Source organism: Ipomoea nil, unplaced genomic scaffold (genome assembly GCF_001879475.1).
Source record: "Ipomoea nil cultivar Tokyo-kokei standard unplaced genomic scaffold, Asagao_1.1 scaffold2480, whole genome shotgun sequence".
Classification (NCBI taxonomy): Eukaryota; Viridiplantae; Streptophyta; class Magnoliopsida; order Solanales; family Convolvulaceae; genus Ipomoea; species Ipomoea nil.
The window spans coordinates 4,414,365-4,434,863 of NW_017618908.1; the positions used below are offsets into that span (position 1 = coordinate 4,414,365).

Here is a 20,499-nt window from a genome sequence, read left to right on the forward strand (position 1 = left end):
ATGTCGGTGCGCACAAAGAATCTGTCCACTTTGGGCATAATCTCCACATTGCCACAGTTCTCTCAAAATCTCAAACTATTGAGCTGGCCAGATTGATTTTTTCATACGAGAGAGTTCAAACTCCCAACCTCTCTTGAGGGATGAAAGTGCACAGCCTAACGGCCGCTCACGCCAACCAAACTATTAATAAAAAATGGATTTAAACATAGAAAAACATTATATTTGGCATCTCACCAACATCGTAAACAATTCCGAAAAAGGAAGAGCAACCTGGGCCGCCAGAGATCCAAAGGAAAAGAGGGTCTTCTTCTGGATTTGATTCTGACTTGATAAAATAGTAGAAAAGTTGGACCTCTTCCGATTCACCCACGCCTATATATCTGCAGAATATAATGAAGAAGTAAATTCAGTTCATTAATCTTCTAACTTAGTTTAATTAAAAGATATAATGCAAAAATAGCTTACCCGGTTTCTAGGTGAAATGGGAGTGGTCCTTCAAATCCTGGAAGCGACTTAACTATGGAGCCGCATGCATCCAATTCTGGAGAAAGATGCAGAAGAAGAAGAAGAAGAAGAAAAAATGTATGGCAATTGCAGAGTGTATATTTCATTGTGGCTTTCTACTTTTTTAATTATGAAGATGGAGGAAAAGGTTGCCTTTTATGCTATTCTTTTGAGTACGCATTTAATGACATGTAGTATCTGCAATTTCACAATACTGTCATTTTAGCTAAGTCTAAAATTTCACAATACTTCAAAAAGTCTCAAAAACACTCCAAACACATAATCACAGCACATCTATAACCCATCCATGCAATTAAGCTAAATCTACTCACAACACTTGACTTCTGCCTCTTGAACCAACTGGGCAAACCTCAATATAAACAAAGGTTGGATTTTTTTTTTTTAATAAATAAATGAAGATCAATGCGTTGAGAAACTTGAGTGATGGGTGATTTTAAATTTCAATTTCGGTTAGGGTTTTGGCGTTTAGCGAGGAGTTTAAAACTGAAAGTGGAATTAGAATTAGGTGACTTTTAATTTCAATCACCGTACCATTGGTTGTGTTTAATTATTTATTTGTTTGTTTGTTTGTTTATGTCATTAGTTTGTGATATGGAAAAGACAATATTGCCCATATTAAAATTGGGAGTAAAATTTTCTGGCAAAAATTGAACGAAAAATGCACTGGAAGAACCAAATTTACTAAGAAAATCATAGTCGTAGATCAATTCTACAAATTTTAAAAGTCATGGATCAAAGTTGTCAGTGACACCATAGTCGTGAGATCAAAAGTACATAAAACTCTTTTCCAACATCATCGAACTATATTCTAAATTTTATAAACTCACTTTTCAAACTCATGAAATTGTAAATCGAAATTGTTTAACTTTGAAACTCGCATCAAATAATTTGTGTGTGTGTGTGAATAAGAGTATCTACATCAGAGGAGAAATGAGGGAGAATTCACTACTTATGGTGGCAGAGAGAGAATCAAGAGAGAGAAGGGGTGGGAGCATCTGCAAAGGTTGCGATATTACTCTGCCCAAGAAAAAAAATTAATGATGGAGGAAAGAGAACCAATAGAGAAATGACATGCTTATTTTTTTAATTTTTTTTTTATATAAAATTAGTTTTGATTTTTTTTTCTCCCCTCCCACATTATTCTCTTTTCTACTCATTCTTACATTCTCCCCCTAATATCCTCAACTGATAAGAATGCTCTAACGGGTCTAAATTAAATTATTGATGTGCAATTTATGTGGCCAACGCCCAGCGGCATCATTGATGACTTGATGTGCTATCATTTTACTTTTTCTTGTAAAGCGACATTTCTTAATTATTCTGGGAAGTTGTCGCTCTCTATTTATTACGGAGTACTTTTCTCTCCAATCTTTTCCACACAATAATTTACCTTTTATTTTCTATCCTTCTCTTTTATTGTGGCTGTTGATATTTTTGTGTGGATTTGACAAGGATGAGCTATAATTATAATTATATAAATTTAAAATCCTAGATAATTTTGTGTAAAGTATTACAGTTGTTTGGTTTTATGAAAAGAATTAGGTTGGAAAATAATTGTAATTTCATGGGAAAATAATAATATGGAATAAAGTGAGTTTAAATTCCAATATTTGGTTTGTAGGGATAAAATTACAAGGAAATTCAATTTCAATGTTTGGTATACATGGGAATTGAGAGGGAATAAGTAGCATAAAATTTAAAATGTCCATTGTTGTTGTTGTTGTTGTTGTTAATCTTAAATGACAAGTATTTCTTGGACCCATTTGCATATTCAAACTAGGACTGTGCATTGGACGGGTTCGGACAGATCGAATTTCGAAACCCCTAAACCGTTCGGATTTCGGATTGACAGATTACTCCCCTATCTGTTTATTTTATAGGGTTCAACTCATCGAATATTTGAAAGTCGGATTACGGACGGTTGTGTTCGGATTTCGGATTGAGTCGGCTTGGATAAAAAATAATAAAAAATACAAATTAAGTACTAAATAAGTAAATCATCAAAAATTGGTTTGAGTAAAGCTAAGTTAGCTAACTAGCTAAGTAGTAACTACTAACTACTTAACAACTTACAACTTAAAAATCAAAACTCATACAACTTAATGAACTTATAGATTGAATATAATTAATAAAGTCAATCATATTACCTACTTGAGGGATTTGTTGACAAAGAGAGTATTCAAATCACACAACAAATTGAAGTGAGAACTATCTCGCAATGTCCTTGTTTGACAATCAGCAGTTAGCGGTTAGCGTTAGCGGATTATATTAACAGATTTGACCAATGAATTATATCAACGGTTGGTAAAAATATATTTGAAAAAATTAGCTGTTTAGATTAACATGTAAAATGACCTAAGGGTATAATAATAATAATAATAATAATAATAATAATAATAATAATAATAATAATAATAATAATAATAATAATAATAATAATAATAATAATAATATAATAATAATAATAATAATAATAATAATAATAATAATAATAATTGTTTGAAAAAAAAATAAAATTAAGCCAATCATATTAACTACTTGGGGGATTTATTGACAAAAAGAGTATTCAGATCACACAATAAATTGAAGTGGGAAACTACATCGCAATGTTCTTGTTTGACAATCTGTTAGCTCTTCAATACTAGTATATATTTAATATTTTATGCCCTAATTTTTATTTGCTATTCCTTATGTCCAACCATACCTATACAATTATTTTATTGACAATTATAATCAATCTTGACTATATTATCTTGCATTCGTAAACTTAGAATTACCTATTTAAATAAGCAAATTCAACATTTAATTATCTATGCATGAACAATTTCAATATAATCTTGCCTATACTTTAAAGTACTTATTTAAAAAAAATATTAGACATTATCTCAATCTCGCAATGCGCGTATAAAACTAGTGCACACATATATGTATTTAATTGTCTATACAAAATAAATAAATAAATAAATAAATATATATATATATATATATATATATATATATATATATATATATATATATATATAATTAATTAATTAATTTGACAGACACACATACAAGGGTATTTTTGGTATTAAGTAAATTTAAATTCTAATGAGGCAAGAATAACTAAAATCATTTCGGAGTGTGAGAATGGCAATTCTCATTGCAAAGGTAATAGTCAATTCCATAGAATTCTATTATTATGTGATTTTAAAAATTGAAAAAAAAAATAAACATGTTTTTATGAAATTAATGCTATTCTATTCCTTCTATGTTTCATGAACCAAACATCATGTTATAGAGGACTAATTACCATTTCTCTCTTGGACATGTTTCCATGTGTTATTTCACTCATGGTTGAAAAAATCACTAGATACTCCTCAAGCATTCGGAGACGCCTAGACGCCTGTGTATTTTTTTTTTTAATTTTAAAATTTATTTAATTTTTTAAGATTTGATAATTATAAATTATTTAATACTTTAATAGTTAATACTAAAATATTAAATATTAACCTAAAAAACATCTAGAGTTTGAAAAATTTAGGGTTATTAAACGATATTTTTTTGAATGAAATAACCCATTTAAAAAAGAATAGAACAATAACTAATTGGCCAACTAGGCGATTTAGGGCAAATTATGCTCTGGACCCGTGCCCACATTGAATTGTGGACACGGGCCCAAAACGACGTCGTTTTAAAAAAAAAAACGCGTCATTTAGTTAAAAAAAAAAAATTTCGCGCGTGTTTTGCCGTTAACGGCGTTATTATTATTTTTTTATTATGAATGTACAGTTATGCCGTTATGAATGTACAGTTATGCCGTTATGAATGTACAGTTATGCAATTATGAAATTATGAACACAGAGCTCTAACATTATGAACTTACAATTATGAACATATATAGTGATAAAATTATGACCATGGAGCTTTAAAATTGTGAATATAGAGCTTCGAAGATTATGAATGTACAGTTATAGAGTTATGAATCTACAGTTATGGAGTTATGAATCTACAGTTATGAGATTATGAATCTACAGTTATGGAATTATGAATGTACAGTTATTGATCGAATTATGAACAAAGAGCTCTAACATTATGAACTTACAATTATGAACATATAATGATAAAATTATGAACATAGAGCTCTAAAATTGTGAACATAGAGCTTCGAAAATTATGAATGTACAATTATGGAGTTATGAATGTACAGTTATGACGTTATGAATGTACAGTTATAGAGTTATGAACGTACAGTTATAGAGTTATGAATGTATAGTTATTAACATATAGTAATAAAATTATGAACATATACTTCTATAACAAAGTGATCTGAAATTAAAAAAAAAAAAAAAAAAAAAAAGAGAGATAACAGTGCCTAACGGCACTGTTACCCATGTCCAGCAAGCATGCTGGACACGGGTCCAAGGCATAACGATTGGCGATTTAGTCGGTGTCTAGGAGGCCCAGTCGACCGCCTAACCGCCTAGACACCAATTATGATGATATGCTAGGTGATTGGCCAACGCCTAGCACCTAAGCGCTGATTAATCGGTACCTAAACAGAATTTTTACTAATAGTGATTTCACTTAAAACATTTCAAGACCATTTAGGTAATTAAAAGAGTTATCAGCCTGTTTCCAATAAACAAATGCATTTCAAGGTCGAATTTTTATAATAAAAAAATGGAATAAAAAACTCACAAATCGTATTCTTTACTCTGATCTAACTCATTTATAACAACAATATAATATTAATTAATTTTTTAATGAATATCTCAATATAATCATTGTATTATATTACTACCAAAATATGACATTAGTTTGAGCAGATCAACTATAGATAAACTAAGTTGTTTTACCTCCGTATAATTTTTTATCAACTAAGATCATAAGACAGAATTTACTTTATACGCTCCTTCAGGTAGTGACTACTAATTTCTGTCATCACAAAAATAAATAAATAAATAAGGTATTCGTTTGTGGTTGTTGGACCACGGGCTACTATGTCGATCGCATTAAGGTTTTACCAAACATGTACAATCCATGTTCTAGATAATTGAATTCCAATTTTATTTTCTTTTCCAGTACGAGAATCCATTATTTTTACTTGTTTGTAAATTGTAAGCAGGTAAACAATCACCTCTCTGTGATGATTAAAAACAAAAAAGAAAAAATGCCTGTTGCGTGTTGGATTCATCCCTGAAAGATCACTTTTTGCGCAAAAACGTTATGCTGTGCAACTATGTGCACCATGTCAGGTGCATACGGAATTGGATCCATAATTTTTATACTATAGATTTATAATTTCTATACTATAGATTCATAATTTCTAAATTGTAGATTCATAATTTCTATACTATAGATTCATAATTTTTATACTATAGATTCATAATTTCTAAACTGTATAGTTATCAAATTATTATGAACATATAGTTCAATGATTTGTGAATAAATAGTTCAACAATTGGAAATATGAACATTGAGATTTGTAATTGTAAATATAATTTAATAATTATGAATCTATAGTATAAAAATTATGAATCCATAATATAGAAATTATGAATCCAATTTTGTGTGCATGGTGCACACAGTTGCACAACATAATTTGCTGCAACCATATATGCAGGCCATTACTTTTTGTCATAAATGTCAAGATACATCAGAGTATTTGAACATGTGAGTGCAAAAAAAAATACTCCGTATATGTTTTGTTGCATATTTATTGGGTAATATATTTGTCAAATTATTTTGAGATTATGTTAGTATTTATTTTATTAGTTTGGACTCTATTTAGAGCTGCATCAGATTAATTATGCCTGGGAAAAGAAGCTATTGGAGTTTCATTCAAAAGGGAGTTGTTAGAGATCAGAATCTTCAGGCAAGATTCGTTTAAATGACTCTCTGTGATTAAAGGAGATCTTCCTGCAACAAGATTTAAGGTTTAACTACTATACTGCAAGTATAAATAGTAGTGTGAAACTCAAAAGAAGTGTAGCTGATATATACATATTTTAGTCCATCTTCACGCTCCTTCTTGGAGAATTAATATGCAAAAATCATAAAATTAATTCAGGGATATTTTATATAAGATGGTAATCCATTAATCGTTATAGTTGTTTGAAGTAATCTACTATTCTTCAGAGAAGTGGAAGCTTTGTTTATTGGTCTAGAAAAGTGAAGAATTTAATTTGAGGAACGTTGATTCATGCATACAGCATTCCTGCCAACTCAGATGATGATGAAGATGGGTTGGTGTGAAAGATTAGGCCATAAATGTAGTATGAAAATCTGTTCATTCGTGTAACATCTATGATCATTTTACTTTTGAGTGATTTATTCCACAGAGGTAGAAGATATTTTCCAAAGTGGGTAAACATATCCAAACTGCATTTATAGGCAAATAACCGAATTTTAGGTTTGAATACACAAAAATTATAATGTTAATTAACTACCCCAAATTTATCTAATACCTCAATACAATTAATAGATTACACTACTAGCAAAATATGTTAATGTTCCTAGACATATGTCCTTATCACTTGAGGTTATAATAAACCTCAAGTATGCGTTTGTGGTTGTTGAACCGCGGGCCACTATATTGATCGTGTTAAAATTTTACCAAACATGCATGTAAAATCCATGTTCTAGATAGTTGGAATGTTTTTTGTTTTTTATTTTTTATTTTTTTCTTATTTTTTATTTTTTGTTTTGTTTCCTTTTTAGTACGAAAATCCATTAATTCTTTTATAACTCAAGTTTCTTGACCGCTAAAAATAAGTTTTAATTGAGACTTCTAATCCATACCTTCTAGCGGTTAATTGAGACTTCAAATGTCTCAATAATAGTTGCGAGACATTTGAAAATCATTTATTGTGCAACTATTATTTTTCTCTTCAAATGTCTGGATATAACAGGGTGGGGTGTTTAGTAAATAGTTGTTAGCTTATTGGGTTAGTGAGTTTGACTAGTTGATAGCGTTAGTTGATTGTAGAAAAATGTTTGGTAAATTAATTGTTAGCTGATAGCAATTACATACAAAATGACTTTCTCAAAAAGCTGATCGAAAAAATTACTTTGAGCAGTTTATTTATTTTTAACAGTTTGGAGTAATAAGTTGTTACAAAAAGCTAATTAATCAAACACTCATATTGATTATTTAACCAAGTCAAACAGCTAATAGTAATCAAATAAATCAAAAGTAATTTATAGGTTAACTATTTTACCGCCAATATCCCTGTGCTGGCTTACAAGTTAAAACGCCTTAAGCGGGAACTCCGTACATGGAACCGAGAGGTCTTCGGGAATATTTTTGACAGTATCAGAAATCTGGAATCTAATGTGGTAGAAGCTGAAAGTGCTTTTGATGAAGATCCTTCGCCTGACAAGCGAGCTTTACTTCATGAAGTGCAGGCAAGTCTCCTTTATGAAGTGCAGGCAAGCGCGCAAATAGTGTTGATTCCTAAAAAGACCAGCCCGGACACTTTCGCAGATTTCAGGCCAATCGGCCTTTGCACCTTTGTAAGCAAGGTCTTCACGAGGATTATCGCTACTCGACTTATTGCCATTCTGCCCAAGATAATTTCTAGGGAACAAGCAGGCTTTGTAGAGGGCCGTAGCATTCAAGACAATGTTCTGTTGGCTTTTGAACTCCTTCAACATATAAATAAACGGTGTCGTGGCGCGAATGTTGTTGTCAAACTTGATATGATGAAGGCGTTCGATCGAGTCTCGTGGCCTTTCCGGCCTTCGTGAAGTTCTGAGTTGGTTCGGCTTTCCGGTTGCCTTTAACAACCTAATCATGCGCAACCTTGAGGCGACTAGACTTTCGGTTTTGATCAACGGTGTTAGTTGTGGCTTTTTGCAGCCAACGAGGGGGGTTAAGCAAGGCGACCCACTATCCCCTCTCATCTTCATCCTCGTTTCGGAAGCTCTCTCATCTCAAAATTGGGCACAGGCATGCTGTCTCCATATTCCACTAGGCTCAATTGCCCGGTAATTACCCATCTGGCATTTGCGGATGATATAGTCATTTTTGTTAATGGTGCATCTAGCTCTCTAAAAGTGTTGGCGGGGACTCTAAACACTCATCAAGCTGGATCCGGCCAGAAAATCAACTATAGCAAAAGCTTCTTTGTTACATCAAAAGAGCTCGAGTCAAAATTTGCTATATTTTTCTGGGGCGCCGTCGATGGGATACCAAAAAGGCACTGGGTGGCGTGGAGGAAGATTTAATTTGTCGACCCAAAGACGAGGGCGGCCTGGGGATCCGTGATTTGTCGACACTACAAGATGCTTGCTCCGCTAAGCTCCGTTTTAATTTTTTAAATGGGGGCACTTTGTGGAGCTCCTTCATGCTTGCCAGATACTCAGATGAGAAGTAACAATATATATAAAATTAAGAAAATAATATTTGACATTAAATTATAATTTTTAGTGACGGGCAAAATTTAATATAATGAAAAAAAATTTGGTTAGTAAATACTAAATAGTAATATTAATGACGGAATTTCCCATCATTACAAAAATATAATGAGAGAAAATTATGCTAGTGAGTAGTTGTATTAGTGACGAGATTTTTTGTCATAAAAAGAACATTTTAGTGACGGTAAATATACTATCACTATATGCTTATTAATGATGGTATCATATCCCGTCACTATTTTTTTTTTTTTAACTTCGGAAGAAATACGACGGGTGGTGACGGTAAATTTCCCGTCATTAAAAGTCTTTTATGATGGCTTTTGATATTTTAGTGACGGTTTTACCTCTCACTAATTAGCAATTTTCTTGTAGTGTCGGTTTATGGTGGACCCGATTCCATTAAAACCATTGCGTATTGTGTTCTCGGTTTATGGTGTTGGAAAAATAGCATTAAAATGGCATAAAATGACATGTTAAGTGGCTATTTTGTGGTACAATTATCAGTGGGGTCCACTTCCGATTTGGATCGGGTCAAAGTGGATTCGGGTTCTTCGTAGTGAGACGAAGAGATTGATATATTGTACGCTCAAAACGGATAATGGGTGAATGAGATATTGATTCTCAAAGTAGACCCATTGAGTTGGAAAAATGTAAGGGAAAAGTGAGCTTTGTCCCACATTGATTTGGAAAGAGGATTTCACCCCCCTTTTATACAAGAGCTTTTTTAGAACTTGTAGAATTGTATAGCATAGAGGTGCTGGCCGAGACCAAGCAATGCGCTGCGGCTGAACAGATCCGTTACAGGAATTAAATTAAACCTGCACTAATGACCAGTTGTTTCAGATGTTACCAACGTGCCATGAATGCCTACTAAATGCTATTTAGACTAGTTGTTTCAGATGTTACCAACGTGCCATGAATGCCTACTAAATGCTATTTAGTACTCCAATTCCTATATAAGAAGAGGTAGATGTTACCAACGTGCCAGCTATTTAGTACTCCAATTCCTATATAAGAAGAGGTAGTAGGAGCAAGTGATTTACAACAAGTGTGGGAAGAACACGAGAGTACACAACACACAAAGATAAGCAATTTTCCTTCTCAAAACCTTTGCTCCTACTTCTTCTTTCTTGCTACTGTGTTTTGCCCGTGCTCTAGTTCGCCGGGTTCGTTCGTTTGGGTGCTCAAACGTCGAACCGTTGTACGTTTTATCCTGGGAAACCTAGGCCACAACGCTCCTAGCACTTTTGGGAGGTGGCAAATAAGGTTTTAAGGAAAGACAGACACTTTGCCTAACTCGTACATTTCTTTCTTTCTTCTTCTTTCTTGTTTTGGATTATGCTCTAAGCAAAAATCCGTTCTTTCTTGTTGTTTTGGAATTATAATCTAAGGATTATATTTTCTTTTTGGTTGATATATATTGGTATATCTTTTTCGTAGATATACATGTATATATAACCGTTGGGTCCGTTTATATATATTTGTGTGTATATATATATTTCGGATATATATCCAATAATAATTTTATATATATTTCGTGTGTATATATATAAATATTATTTTTACGGATATTAAATCGATTTTGGTTCATTATCACCAACATATGGTGGACCTAATTCCATTAAAACCATCCGTAACAGAGTCAATAGTGTTCAAAAAAAATGATAATTTTAAAAGTCAATAATAAAAATTGAAAATGAGTCGTGATCAGATTACTAAATTTGGAATTTGATTATTTTATGTAAAAATAATTAAGTAAGTGGAACTATCTACAAAATATAATTAACCATCTAAATTGTAAATAAAAAAAACCTTTACTTAGAAATTCAAACTCAAAAAATATTTGGATGATCTTTACTCATTTTTGATAGTACAACTACGATCATAATCAGTCACGCAATACGCATGTAAAATTAATATCTATTATATTATACTAATAAGAGCCAAAGAGACTTATGCTTATAATGTGTAGAAAAAATGACTGGTGAATTTTTTTTAATTAAATGAATGGCTCAGATTGATCATATTTTAATTTTTCCTTGAGATTTCCTAATTTATCCTTAATTATATGATTATCCGTTAACTTTTCCGTTATTAAATATTATCTTCTCCGTTAATTTATAATTAAGCTCCATATATGAACCCAAAGTTTGAATGAGCATTCCAACTAGACGAGATTGAAAAAGGCTTTATTCAAGCCCGAGCTCGTGTGCGCCGGCACTTGCGGACTAAGTTATGCCAAACTTCGGAATCAATTTTCCAACATACGCCCTGATGGTCTCGGTCTCGGCCATGAGGCCGAAACCTACTATAGTTTCGGCCAGTAGCCGAAACAATTGTCTCGGCCTTGAGGGCCATGAGGCCGAAACCTGCTATAGTACGCCACTGGCTGCCTGATGGTCTCGGTCTCGGCCATGAGGCCGAAACCTGCTATAGTTTCGGCCTGGTGGTCGAAACTGGAAGTTTCGGCCTACGCGAACCTGTGCAGTTTTGTGACTGTTGGGTGTTCAATTCTTCTGTTGCGGAATTAATTTTTGAGTTAATTCTAATTTTTAATTTTCGAATTGAAACCTAGGTTTAAGGCTGCTGTTACAGGAAAGTGGAGGGGTGCCATTAAGTGCCTAATAAAAGCTATTAAATCCTACATCCCTATATAAAGAGGAGTTGTGCAGTAGAGTTTTAAAACATAGAAAAATAGAACATGAAAGTTCTTCTTTTTAGCCTCAAAACCTCTCTGCTTCTACTCCTTCTTTAGCCTCCTGTGTTCATAGCCGTGTCTTGCTCGCCGGATTCCTTGTTTGAGTGCTCAAACATTGAATCACTATCAAGTTTTATCCTGGGAAGCCTAGGCCACGACGCTCCTAGCATCTTTGGGAGGTGGCAAATAAGGTTTTAAGGAAAGAGTGCTCACTTGACTCTTGCAAAAACCCAACACCAAACACTAGCCAAATTTCTTCATCTTTTCTTCCCTTCTTTCCAGAAAATAATAGTCAATTTTATTTGATTATTATTTGTTTTCCTACCAACGGTTCCTACAAAAAATACCTCTACCGTTATAACTTCCGTTTTCTTTTCTATTATTGTTACCATACACATGCATCCACCATATTTTTTTATGTTCTTTAATGATAATAATATTTGTAGATATTATATATTGGATCAATATAATAAATAAATTTGATTTCATATAGATTTTAATTAGTAAGGATTTGTTAGTTATTTTTAAACATATAAATATTAGACATATGTTTTTACGCATCGCGTATAAAAAATACTAGTATTATAATAAAACTCAACCTTACATCTCACTAATGGTTGGTCTATAATATATAAAACTTAAATAAAAGTTCGATTAACGTTAATGATTGGATATAAGGCTTTAAAGATCTTACCACGCAAGCTACTCGAGTCGAGTACTGACTTAATATGATTTAGTTCGTTACTCGAACTACTAAGCTCACAATCATCAAATTAATATGATTTAGTTCGTTACTCATATTACTCGAGCTCACAATCATCAAATCAAACACAAGTAACTTTTAATACATGAGTGGACTAGAGAAGTAGTAAAGAAAATTGAAACTCGATAAGCATTTATTAATAACTAATTAAGCAGGGAAAGCTTTTATTTGAATTCTTAAACATTAAAAAAAAAAAAAAAAAAAAAAAACCTCAGTGGATATTGGGAGTGACACTATCCAATTGTCCACTCTAATACATGTAAGCATCCATCATAATCCTTAATTAAGTTCATAAATAGGTAGAACAGCATATAGTAGTTATGCAAAGATAAATGGGAAGGCTGCAGTTAAATCCTGGAGCTTGGAGAAAGCTGGATTATGTGGAATAGGTATAATGTCTTTTCCAGCTATCCATCTCGAAATCAAAGCAACACACTTATCAGGCCATTGCTCAGTAGCAATATGCCCTCCTCCCTGATTTATTTATTATTTGAACAAAAAAAAAGTGTGAGAAAATAAATAATCGAACAGTACACATCACTAAGAAGACCTTATATAACGGGCTCGACCGATCGAGAGAGTATTGGCAATAATCAAACTCGTGACCTTCAGACCTACGTCAAATGATTGGATATGAGGCTTTAAAGATCTTACCTTTACTGTTGCGTATGTCATCTTACTAGTGAAATTTCTTGTGTACCTAGAGACGACAAATACAACAAGAAGTTAATGTTAAAATGTATATGATTTTAGGGTTTGAGAGAAAATTGAAAGGGTTATATGTGGAGGAATATCGTACCCGGCGAGAATAGGATACTCCTCATATAGAAACGGGGGAGCAAGGTGACCTTGCTTTTTGCTATTATTTCAATGGTTAAACAAAATTTTATGTTAAGATTTTGCTTAATATTAGTATTGTGATGTATCTGGTACAAAAAGGCAAATGTAACAAGAAATATGAAAATAAGGTTAATAATAGGGGGAATATCGTACCTGTGAATCACGTAATATGGAACCCAATGAAGATACATGGTATAGTTCAAACCTTTTATCCAGGCTTGGGTTGATTGGAAGGGAACAATCATATCATGATCACCACTGTTTCAATAGGAAATCACTCACTATTAAATTTTAAATTAAGACGCCTATTTGTATTTAGTACAAACATACAAATGTAACGAGTAATATGAACAGTAATATTAATAATATTAGGTAATATGTACCGCCTTCACAGGTGATATCACCTTATATATACATGTGTGCGCATACATATATATGCACATGTATATGTGGCATACCTGTATATAAGTGACCGGTAGCCTTTAGCATTAAGAGCTGCATGTTGTTGTCTTGTGTCCTGTATCGTAACTTTGTAGGTTTTCGACACAGTGTTCCAATTGCACCTTGCCCACTTTTTGGAAGAGACCTGCATGCATTATGGTAGTACAACATTTGTATCAATGTTGCAGAAGGCGCTAGGCGCTAGTCGGGCGTTCGAGGGGCGCCTAGTGTCTAGAGCACCTAGACGGCCGAGTTATTCGAGTATATTGTCTTCGTTTTTTCCACTCAGGGCTAGGAGTTGTTAGACTGTTATAATCTCACTAACTAGTCAAATGCATATGTTAGATGGTTACTTGAGTACATGGTTGGAGAAATATAGAAGATGAGTGTCGAGAAGGCAAAAAAGACCACTTGGCCGAGTTGAGCACCAACTCGGCTGAGTTGGGCATCGACTCGGCCGAGTTGAACGCTCAAATCGGTTGAGTTAGGCGCCAAACTCGACGCCTAGTCGGTCGGCCGACTGAAAGTGGCCTAGGGCTGAAATCGCCTCAGCCTAGGGGCGCCTAGGGCCTAGTCGGTGCCTAAGTGGCCGCCTAGGTCGATGTTTACAACAATGTGTCTCACAATTTACACTTTTTTTTTGTGACAACGAAAATCCATAGTTATTACTTAAATTAAAAGTGTAGACTTAGTTTTATTTTTGTGTAATAGCCCGTAAATAACATACATAGGAGAGGTAAATCGCACTAACTAGAACAATCCTATGCACCGAGTTCGACCGGGAAGGTGTCGGCAAGAATGAAATTTGTGACCCTTAGATATGCACTCACACTAGTTTTATATGTATGTGTGTACACCATACCTTACGAACATGAAGAGCCTTTTGGACGCTAGGGTCATTTGCCCAGTAGTTGGAAAGTCGGTGGTAGTTAACCTATAATCATTGCAACAGTTAGGGTACATCTACAAACTCAAAAACAATATAGAAAAAAAAAAAAAGTAATACGTTATTATTATTTTTTTAAAAAAACATTTTTCTAATTTGAAAACTGAGTGAACAAAAACAGAAAATAAAGAATTAAAACAAATTTAACATTTGAATGTGTATCTCTATCGTTGAAGATCCATTATAGTTACGTCTGATCATTCATAGAACACATCAAAACGGAATTAATTTTACTTACACGACAAATTAAGTTATTATCATCATCACCATCATCATCATCATCGCCATCCAGATTGAGGAATTTCTCATTGAAAGGTCTGATACGTTGTTCATCAAGGGCTCTTCTTGGACCCAAAGATAACTTTGGGGTAGGTTCTTCAGGTCCACAGCAGGTCTCAAGTATGTGATGTGCACAAATCCGATCTACCAACTGTGTATATTGCAATTTTCAGTATGTTAAAATTTAACTAAATTATCGAAATGGTCTCTCAACTAGAGTGACTTTATAATTTTAGTTCTCGATTTCTAATTTTATCTTTAATTATTTGAATTATTCATAAAACTAAAATATGCAAAAACTTGATTGGGACAGTACCTTAAAAGAGGACTAAAATAGGCACAAATGTAATATTTAAGAATATTATTAGACGAAATTGAAAATCTATGACTAAATAGTAGACTGACCATTCCTTAAAAAAAAAAAAAATGAAGAAGTGAGACGGTAGTTATTAACTAACCTTATTGTACTTCTGAAGGCCTTGAGCACATAATTTGTTCTCCTGATCCACGTGCATATACTCATCTTTACAACTTTCTTTCAATGACTATATAGACAAAAAAAAAAAAAAAAAAAAAAAAACAACAACAACAATTAATTTATGAGACATGTATTGTTCTGAATTATTGAGACGTTTCTTCGGGTGAATCGTTGTATTGTTATTATCTCGTATGAAGATATTGATAAATTTCGACATAAAATTGTATGGAAATATTAACCTCATAGAATTCAATGCTGAGGAATCCAAATCCAGCAGCAAATTCAACTCTGAAATTTTCTTCATAAGGAAAAGTTTTGGGGTTGCCCAGTATATAGCCCTAAAAACATAAACATGCATGTAATTACTATAAAAGATATATAAAATTTGATGAATATAAATAAATATATATACCACGTACCTCAAGATTGATTGGCTTCTTGGCAGCTTCATTTCCTGCAAATTTACCGCTTTTCAGAATAAAATATACTTTCACCAAACGTGTAAAAATTCGATTATTATATATAAAATTTCAATAAATTAATAATTGTAAATATATTCAAAGAAGGAAGCTTTAATGTAATTGTTTTCCTTTTAATATCAGCACTTCTTTTTTATTGTTTTTATATGTTGAATAATATATAGATGTATTAGTTAAGAGACTTATATATATATAATAACAATAGAAGGACAAAAATAAATTATAAAATTTAACGTTTCAATAATAAAAAATATGTGAATTCATGTTAATAAAGTATGAGAGTTTGTACCATCTGATATAAGTTCAACAATAGTAGGAACAATAAGACCTCCATCAGAACTACTTGCGATGAAGAATGGATTTGATACAAAGTCTTGGTTCTGGTCAAACCACTGTATATACACCAAAAATGAATAAAAAAAGAAATAACTATAATTATTATATCATTGCACACTACATCGTGTCGGTAATATATATATATATAGTCATGAACATTGGGTGCAGCATATACCTTTTGTAGAAATTCATAAATGTAATTGCTTGCTTGTACATCAGTGTAAGTGGTTGTTTTGGTTGAGTATGAAAATCCAATATCTGGCAGTTGATCCAAAAAGATCATGCTGGCATTCTAATAATATCATAAGAAAAAAAAAAGAAATTAGTAATAAAATAATAGGCACACAAACATACATAGATACATGTGTGTGGTGGTGGGGTGGGGGGAGGGTGGTATGAATTGTTCCAATCACCTTTGTTAATGAATGTCCACTAAGCAACAATGTTGGTAGGGTTCCATTATACACTTTTGCCTCAAAAAACAGTGGCCCTGCGTGATGAGCAATATTAATTTTTAGTAGTTAAAATGATCAAATTTTGACATGAATTAATTAAATTTGTGAAAAATATATGGTAATTTAAATAAGTTTTTAGTTAAAATTACCTATTTCATAAACAAGTCCAGTTAAAGATGAACAACCTTTCTCTCCTGAAATCCAAAGTATGACAGGATCATCTTTGGGATTTATTTCTGATTTAACAAAGTAGTAAAAGAGTTGTATTTCTTCGGATTCACCCACACCGATATACCTGTTGCACATTTTCAATTGAAACAATAATAAGCAAGAGAATAATTATACAAGAATGTTAGTGGCAACAGGCCGACATTCCCGTAAAATTAAGAATGTTATGATGTGTGTATATATGTATCTTCTAAAAACGTTAAGTTGCGTTTACTTCAATTATTATTCAATTTTCTACTCTCTATTTAACCTCTTAGCTTGTCAAAGAGGCCAGACTTCAGACCTTATAAACTCCATAATGCTTTTGTATCTAATTAAAAAAAGATTGGAGGATGGTAATGAAGACATATATACCCAGTCTCAAGATGGAAAGGGAGGGGCCCTTCAAAGCCAGGAAGAACATCAACCTTTGAGCCTGCAGAGATTACATGTTCTGGGAAAAACCCTACCACTGCAACAGTAGCAAGGAACAGAAAATGATTGAAAGAAAGTGAATGCTTTGTAGATGGTTTCATCTCTCAACTTGTAGATGAAAAGGAATAATACTTTAATTGCATACATACAAACATATATATATATAGGTAGATTTCTCAGTTCAGCAGGTGGGGTGGGTGGGTAGTGTACATGGAGTTCTTAATTAATTACGAGTGGTGAACAAAGTGACAATATCACGTACAATACAATTGGACAATAGGAATATACATATGGAAGAAATAAAATAGAATTGTTATTCGATTGTTCATTAAATTGCGAAATTATATAAAAATTATACGGAGTATTCAAAATATATATATATATATATATATATATATATATATATATATATATATATATATATATATATATATATATATATATTGAAATAAAAGAGCTAATTCATTAATTATAGGATGAAAAGTTTACAAAGAAAATCGATGGAATTATAAAACATTCTTACAATTAGACATTAAAACAAATTTTCAATGCTACACGAAACTTGAATCTCTTATTGTTTTTCAAGATTGAACCTGAAACTTCTTTGATATTGTTAATGGTCTTGCTACCCAAGTCTGACTCTATTGCGGCTCTTCTGTCCAAAGACAATATCTCAATTAATCTGAACTGCATATCAAGGTTCAGATCTTCTTCGGTGCTCGGGATGAAGCAAACATACTCCATTATCAGATAAATTGTTTTACCTTATGAAAAAAGAACTCGTCAAATAAACGAGAAGAAAACTCGTGAAAGACACGAGAGGAAATAACTTGCAAATGAAACGAGAGGAAATAACTTTAACAAAAGAATAGATCAACTTCAAATCTAAAACAGCCAAAAGAAATCCTAAACACCAAACCACTAACTTATATATATATATATATATATATATATATATATATATATATATATATATATATATATATATATATATATATATATATATATATATATAGAAGAGCGCTCATATGTGGTCATGTCATTAGGTGTGGCGGTGTGGTCGTATCTGTGTCGTTGAATCAGTTTAATCTAACGGCAGCGGCTAATTATGAGGATTTGATGATTTTCGCGTGTGAGGGTGTTATGGAAATTACAGTGACCATTTATAGCGGCCGGGTTTCAGAATACACCAACTGTGTTGACAACATGCACCAATAGTGTAATAAAACAGACCACAGCGAAACACGCCAATAGTGTATTCCCGAACATTGTATGGTGTATTTATTCATATCTAATGGCGCGTTTTTGGTGATGCGTACCTAATTGTGTATGTTTTTTGTTGTGCATTTCATAACATGGATTGTGTATATTTGTATAACAATTGTGTGCAAGGACGGAGCCAGAAACTTGGTTGAGGGGGGGGGGGGTATCGAAACAGTACAGACGGATTCAGAAAATTTTTCCAGTAAAGGCGAAACATTAAAACAAAAGAGATCATTTAAAAATAAATAAATAAATTACTTAAGAAATATAGTTGTAAATATTGTTGGATATGGACGAAAAATAAAACATATCGAAACTTTATAAAAATATTCATAACAAAATATAAAACATAATTAATGAATTGTAAAATTATATGGGGTGGGGGTGGGGTGAGGTGCCGGCAACAGAGGAGAGGCTGAAGGACAGGCGATTGAGAGATGGTCGGAGTAGGGAAAGAAACGAGAGGAGGCCGGCATCACCGATGCTCGCCTCCGCAAAAGAGGCGACGGCCGATTATTAGAGGATGAGAAAAAACCCTAGCGGAGAGAAAAATTATAGTTTATTCTATCCAAAAGCAAATTAGAGTATTCAATATTTAGTTGGTTGGGAATATGAAAAAGAATATACAACCAATTGATAAAAATACTAATACTAAATAATAAATATACACACACGTACATATTATTTATATATACATACATATATGTATTTAATTATTTGTACAAAATAAATAAATAAACACACACACACACACACACACACACATATATATATATATATATATATATATATATTTATTTATTTATTTATTTATTTATATATAGTCGAGTTCAGGTGTGATGACCCCTTCCCGTGTAGTCGTGCGGCGGTTTTCAGAATACACCAATAGTTAAGCAAGATATACACCATCAACGTAAGGAAATGCACCACAAAAAACACACAAATTAAGTACGCATCACCAACAACACAGCATTAGGTTTGACTAAAAGCACCACACAGTGTTCGAAAATACATCATTAGTGGTAAGGAGGTATGTTGTATTTTTTTTTTTTGGGTATGTTGTATATTTTTTAGTGTATTTTTGCATTTCTTTGTGGTGTGTTTCACTTACGCTGTTGGTGCCTCTCGTTAACACTGTTGGTGTATTCTGAAAACCGCCGTACGGGATGCCTCGCCTCATTTGAACTTTTTCCTATATATATATATATATATATATATATATATATATATATATATATATTTATTTATTTATTTATTTATTTATTTATTTATTTGTTTGTTTGTTTTTTTTTTTTTTTTTTTTGTATTAAGTAAATTTAAATTCTAATGAGGCAAGCATAACTAAAATCATTTCGGAGTGTGAGAATGGCAATTCTCATTACAAAGGTTATACTCAATTCCATAGAATTCTATTATGTGATTTTAAAAATTGAAATAAAATAAATATGTTTTATGAAATGCTATTCTACTCCTTGTATGTTTCATGAACCAAACATCTTGTTAGAGAGGACTAATTACCGTTTTTCTCTTGGACATGTTTTCATGTGTTATTTCACTCATGGTTGAAAAAATTGCTAGGCGCTTCACAGGAGCTCGCTCGAGGGTGCCAAGCGGTTAGACGACGATTAATCGGCGTCTAGGCGCCCGTGTATTTTTTATTTAAAAAAATTATTTTTTTTTAATTTGTTAAGCGTAGATAATTCTAAACTATTTAATACTTTAGTTAATACTAAAATATTAAATATTAACCTAAAAAACATCTATAGTTTGAAATTTTTAGAGTTATTTCGCTCAAAGTGACGTTTTGAGTGAAATAACTCATTTAAAAAAGAATGGAACAATAGCTAATTAATTGGCCAACTAGGCGACCTAATTGGTGCTTAAAAGGCCTAGTCAGTGCCTAGGGGGTCTAGTCGGCGCCTAGGAAGGTTAGGCGGCTAGCCGCCTAGACCAC

The 20,499-nt window shown here is 32.5% G+C and overlaps 2 protein-coding genes across 2 annotated transcripts in view; both read right to left on the minus strand.

Annotated features, from left to right (window-relative positions):
- The window catches only part of LOC109153033, a 28,190-nt gene extending 27,542 nt beyond the window's left edge, over nucleotides 1-648 (minus strand). The window contains exons 1-2 of the mRNA XM_019300763.1: nucleotides 466-648; nucleotides 235-380 (exon numbers count right to left, since the gene is read on the minus strand). Of these exons, the coding sequence (XP_019156308.1) occupies nucleotides 235-380; nucleotides 466-611 (292 nt within the window). The 5' untranslated portion in view covers nucleotides 612-648. The remainder of the gene's footprint in view (nucleotides 1-234; nucleotides 381-465) is intronic.
- An 11,844-nt stretch (nucleotides 649-12,492) lies between these two features.
- On the minus strand, nucleotides 12,493-17,419 carry LOC109153032 (serine carboxypeptidase-like 11). The gene is made up of 15 exons (XM_019300762.1): nucleotides 17,223-17,419; nucleotides 16,790-16,935; nucleotides 16,599-16,675; nucleotides 16,361-16,477; nucleotides 16,139-16,241; nucleotides 15,790-15,824; nucleotides 15,610-15,708; nucleotides 15,351-15,437; nucleotides 14,852-15,043; nucleotides 14,530-14,601; nucleotides 13,685-13,812; nucleotides 13,380-13,484; nucleotides 13,186-13,245; nucleotides 13,041-13,086; nucleotides 12,493-12,860 (listed from the first exon to the last, which is right to left on the minus strand). Exons 1-15 carry the CDS (start codon nucleotides 17,381-17,383, stop codon nucleotides 12,705-12,707), a joined length of 1,584 nt encoding a protein of 527 aa, XP_019156307.1. The 5' UTR covers nucleotides 17,384-17,419; the 3' UTR covers nucleotides 12,493-12,704.
- Between the last annotated feature and the right edge of the window lie 3,080 nt (nucleotides 17,420-20,499).

Bases quoted from the DNA above. Each gene is read 5' to 3' on its own strand.
- LOC109153032 (XM_019300762.1), bottom strand. From the start codon at position 17,383: ATGAAACCATCTACAAAGCATTCACTTTCTTTCAATCATTTTCTGTTC. The intron at 16,676-16,789 runs GTAATTTTAACT...CTCATCACGCAG, and splicing joins TGGACTTGTTTATGAAATAG to GGCCACTGTTTTTTGAGGCA. The intron at 13,485-13,684 runs GTATGCCACATA...CTATTGAAACAG, and splicing joins TACCGGTCACTTATATACAG to TGGTGATCATGATATGATTG.